At 40.3% G+C, this 5,043-nt stretch overlaps 1 protein-coding gene across 1 annotated transcript; it reads right to left on the bottom strand.

Annotated features, from left to right (window-relative positions):
* Positions 1 to 1,367: 1,367 nt before the first annotated feature.
* On the bottom strand, positions 1,368 to 3,099 carry LOC104967831 (ubiquitin carboxyl-terminal hydrolase 43-like; the record flags this gene model as incomplete). The annotated part of the gene is made up of 2 exons (XM_010797362.1): positions 2,489 to 3,099; positions 1,368 to 1,616 (listed from the first exon to the last, which is right to left on the bottom strand). Coding segments are annotated over exons 1-2 (588 nt in total), but the record flags the coding sequence as incomplete, so codon positions are not given.
* Between the last annotated feature and the right edge of the window lie 1,944 nt (positions 3,100 to 5,043).

The raw sequence follows: 5,043 nt of genomic DNA, 5'->3' as shown, positions 1-5,043 counted from the left end.
TTCTACTCTTTTAATTTGTTATCATGTGCAATGCCTTGTTTTGCTTTATGCTGCTGCAACAAAATGTTTTCCCAAATTGGGATTAATAAAGTACATCCTATTTTATCTTATATTTATTTTTAAGCGTCTGCATTGTATTATTATTCCAGTTCCTGTGCATGACTTCGTTAGCTTCCTCCTTGACACACGTTTCATTTTTTGCCTCCAACGGCATGAGGGGAAGATAACGATTGCTATTCTATTGGCAATTATAGGAAATGATGAAATCCGTGTGACACCTCTCTGAGTGTCTGAACGTTACTGCTGCTCCGTGCACTTCATCTTGGTGTTTATGTCAGCAGACTGTGGGAATAACATGTGATTATGATCGACTGAACAGCGAGTTGACAGTGCACTTAAGGGACTTATAGTATCAGAGTTGTGTTTAGTTAATGATAACCACTGGAACGGTGAGACTGTTAAGTGCACTTATTACCCGTGGTGGGAAGCACTGTACTTAAATATAATCTGAAGGTACTTCTAATTGAGTATTTCCCTTTTTCTGCCACTTTATTCTTCTACTCCACTACAGCTCATCTCAAATAGTGTCATGTTTACTCCACGACTTCCGTTCGACACTTTTTACATACATAACGTGATGTGTTTATATACTACTTATCTTCTCAGTAGTACACACAGTAACTAAACTTTGCTCCATATCGACACATTTCGACATTAAAAAGGGTCTTATTTATAATTCTTAGAGATGAAAACTGAATATTTAAATATTTATAATTCTAAAACATTTCTAAAAGAGCCATCTGCATAACGAGTACTTTGGTTTTTGGTCGTTTGAGTTCATTTTGATGGAAATACTCCTGTTCTTTTACTTAAGGAACATTGTTAACTCAGGGCTTTTTCCAGTATTGGAGTATTTTGACTGTGGTATTAATACTTTTACTTAAGTAAGTACTTCTTCCACCTCTGCTCATTACTGAACCCCCCAGCGAGCTGTAGACTGAACTTTATATGAGTATTTTCATTTCTATTTCTTAATCCCGTTAATAACTGCAATATATAACTGGCTGCTATCTTCAGAACTGTTACAGGATGTGTATTTTGTAAATTGTGTAATATTTAAATGTGTTGTATGCATGCTTCTTAGTTAACAATAAGCTGTCTTTGGCTCTTTTCTGGTGTAAGAAATGTAACATCCCCCTCTGTGGGACTAATGAAAGTATTGTGATTCTGATAAACTTGTGTATTTTGGATGCTTTCTGTACTGAAAGAAGATAGCTTAAGTGTCCAAAATGTCAGAACCAAGCAGTACATGCTCTTTCTTTCACACCTCCTTACACTGACAGCACATAATACAGATGTTTGGGTACCTTAAAGTCCACAGACAGCTGAGGGCTGTACTCCAGAGTCCACAGAGCGCGCACCAGAGCCGCCAGCTGCTCCGTCACTTCTCCTTTGTCCAGCCGGCTCTGCTCGCTCCTCAGCAGCCCGTTGATCCTCCCCAGGTCCACTCTGTACCTCTGCAGCCCCAGATACTCCGCCAGCAGGTCCGTGTTGCTCAGACACTGCACCACGGCGTTCATGAAGCACGTGTTCCCGTGGTTCTTCAGACCCTGAACCTGTCGTGGAGGAAAACACCACTGTCAGAACAAGGAGCCGAACAGGTGGATTCAGGTGCAGCCAAATGGGATTTATTCAATACTTATAGGTAAACAAAACAAATCCTGTGTGTTCTGGTCTTCTTTTATAGCCTTCATATATTCCCCTGGAATGACTTTTTCACTTGCTTCATACCAACATACTGTTTGTTCAATGGCATATTGAATCATAGTATTTCAGATCAGAATATCTTTATTCCTCCAAGAGGGGAAATTTACATTTATGAATTAAAAAATGACCAAATTCTCTTTATTCTATATTGTGTCTGGACTCAACTTTCTTATTTATACCTGACCTATAGTGTAGGCCTATTACATGTTCTACACTGGAGTTTGTAATGTGTATACCTCCTTATACTGTCCATAGTATAAATACTGGCAGATATTATATTATACTATAGAAGTTACTCTGCACTTTACTACTGTGTTGTACTTCTGGTTATCAGCTCATGTCGTTGTCTTGGTACTCTGTGCAATGACAATGAAGTTGAATCTCATCTACTCCTGTCTTAATATGTGGATAATGATATCAGGCTCACAGTGACATTATCTTACAGTTCATTAATAATACTAATAATAATAATAATAATAATACATGAGACTTGCATAGCGCTTTTCAGGAAACTCAAAGAGGCTTTGACAGAGCAAAAAAATAAAAAAGACAAAAAGACATTATTGATATTCAACAGTTGCTGTGGTTGTGTATCATTGCTCAACACATTTGACATCTGCTATAATACACTGAGAGCTATTGTATTTAATGAAGGTATTCTGTAATAACCTAATTAAATACACACTCTGTTAATGTAGTACAGGTTAACCCTCCTACCCACCCCGGGCACTCTGTCCGCGTACTGGTGCCGCAGCTTCTCCCTGCCGGTGTTCAGGGACCAGGACTCGCTGCTGCAGGGCTTCACGTTTCGGTCCCAGCTCACATGCATCTCCTCCTTGATGCCCGTGGAGCTCAGAACGCACGGAGTTCCATCTCCAAACCCTCCGTCGTCCTCCTCCGCGCCCTGCTGCGCGTCCCCAAAGCGCGTCAAGGTGCCCAAAGTTTTGATGATTCTGCTCATAAAGCTGCCCACAGACTTCAGGGACTTCCTCTTGAACAGCTTCCCGCCGCCGGGTTTCTTCTCTTTGCGCTCCTGCTGCTTCCTGCTCGGCTTCTCCATGCTGCTACTTCTCGGACTGGAGATGGTGATGGAGTGAGTTGTTCCGGTGCCGGTGGCGAGTCACTTCTTCTTCTTCTCCAACAGTGTCCCCTGTCCGGGTGAAAGCGCGCAGAGGTGACGCCATGCTGGAGGCACCGCTCACTGTTTTCCTCCCCCTTCCTCCTCACCCATCGCTGCACTTACTGAAGGCGCTCATTATGTCCGCAATCCAGCGTCATGATGCCCGGTACAGCCTGCTCCTCTGCTCCCTCTCAGAGCTCCGCACCGAGCCGGAGAAGCTGCTGATTGTGAAGCTGCCTCCTCCCACTCTCCCCCCACTCTACCCCACCTCTCTCTCTCTCTCTGCACATGGAGGAGATAGTCACACTGGGCCTAAAGAGACCTGTTTTTATTTCAATGGTGGGAAAAGTACTCAAATAGATTATCTAACTAAAATCAGAGGTCGAATTAACTAAGAACATTTACTCAAGTACTGTAGTCTGTACTTAAAGACAATATTGAGATATTTATACTTTACTTGGGTATTTCCATGTTATGCTATACTTTGTACTTCTACCCCACTAAGATTTACACAGAGACGACTTTCTTCCCGTCACTTATTAAATCCTTTTTATGGCTTGCTGTCGAAAACAGTGTTTCTACACATTTCTTCAAGGCTCCTGTCACTGCGATACTGATTTCTACCTTGTTTACGGCATGAAAAATGATAGAAGTATGAGATATATGTGGTTGAGTAGTACATTGTTTAAATACTGAACTTAAGTACAATTTAGCGATACTTGTACTTTACTTGAGTATTTCCATTTTATGCTACTTTGTACTTCTACTCCACTACATGTATTTAATCCCTTTAGTTACTTCACAGATCTGGATGAATGATGTGAAATCTAATCAAGTGTTAAATCAGACTTTAGTTCCACCTGGAGTAAATCCACAAGCTACCCTGCAGTATACAGTCATTCAAACTAGCTGCACCTTTACCAGCTTTGAGAACACTTTCATGATCAATCATTATAAAACATATCATATATATTATTCTGAAATGGACCAATCTGCACAATGACTACTTTTACTGTCACTACTTTCACTATATTTTGATGAGAATACTTTTCTACTTTTACTTGAGGAACATTTTGAATGCAGGACTTTTACTGTAACAGAGTATTCCTACACTCTGGTACTTCTACTTTTACTCAAGTACAAGATCTGAGTACTTCTACTTTTACTCAAGTACAAGATCTGAGTACTTCTACTTTTACTCAAGTACAAGATTTGTGTGCTTCTACTTTTACTCAAGTACAAGATCTGAGTACTTCTACTTTTACTCAAGTACAAGATCTGAGCACTTCTACTTTTACTCAAGTACAAGATCTGAGTACTTCTACTTTTGCTCAAGTACAAGATCTGAGTACTTCTACTTTTACTCAAGTAGCCTACAAGATCTGAGTACTTCTACTTTTGCTCAAGTACAAGATCTGAGTACTTCTACTTTTGCTCAAGTACAAGATCTGAGTACTTCTACTTTTACTCAAGTAGTCTACAAGATCTGAGTACTTCTAAATATACTAAAGTACCATATGTTTTTTTGGTTGCTCATTTTTACTTTAACTTCTTGTCTTTAGACACATATTTTTTGTATTGCAAGTTTTTACTTCAACTCTTTCTGTTTATATATATTTAGTCTATTTTATTCTACATGTTCCGTTCACTTAAACACAATATGTCAAAGTGATGTATCCACCTGTTAATGAGTGTAATGTAATGTCTTCTAAACATGTTTCAACCGTCCCCAGTCTCCACTACTTAGATCCCCTAAAAGCAGAGGTGAAATGTAACCAAGTACAGTTCAATCAGGAGAGGCTTCATTTTGTACGAGAACATTTATTGACACATGTCACATAATAAATGTTAAGTCTTTGGCGATTAGAGCCCGATCCTGAAATCGTATATCTAAAGGGGGAAATGCAGCCGTGAGCATATAAGGAACCCCCCGGGGTCTAGACACTGGTGATGATGATGAAGATCTGGATTTGATGAGGAGATGGGATGAAGGGGAGGTGTGATGAGGTCTTTGGATAACTCTCCTGGCACTGGATATGATGAAAGTGGTGGATGGGGTGGAGGCGGGCAGCAGCATGACGACCTGAAATCACAGCTGACTGCAGGAGAGAGGAGAACCATTTTAAAGTTTGGCTGCAGCTCAGTGATTGGCTGCT

The sequence above is a fragment of the Notothenia coriiceps genome, unplaced genomic scaffold (genome assembly GCF_000735185.1).
Source record: "Notothenia coriiceps isolate Sejong01 unplaced genomic scaffold, NC01 NC01_scaffold00037846, whole genome shotgun sequence".
Classification (NCBI taxonomy): domain Eukaryota; kingdom Metazoa; phylum Chordata; class Actinopteri; order Perciformes; family Nototheniidae; genus Notothenia; species Notothenia coriiceps.
This window is presented reverse-complemented; position numbering and strand designations above follow the sequence as displayed.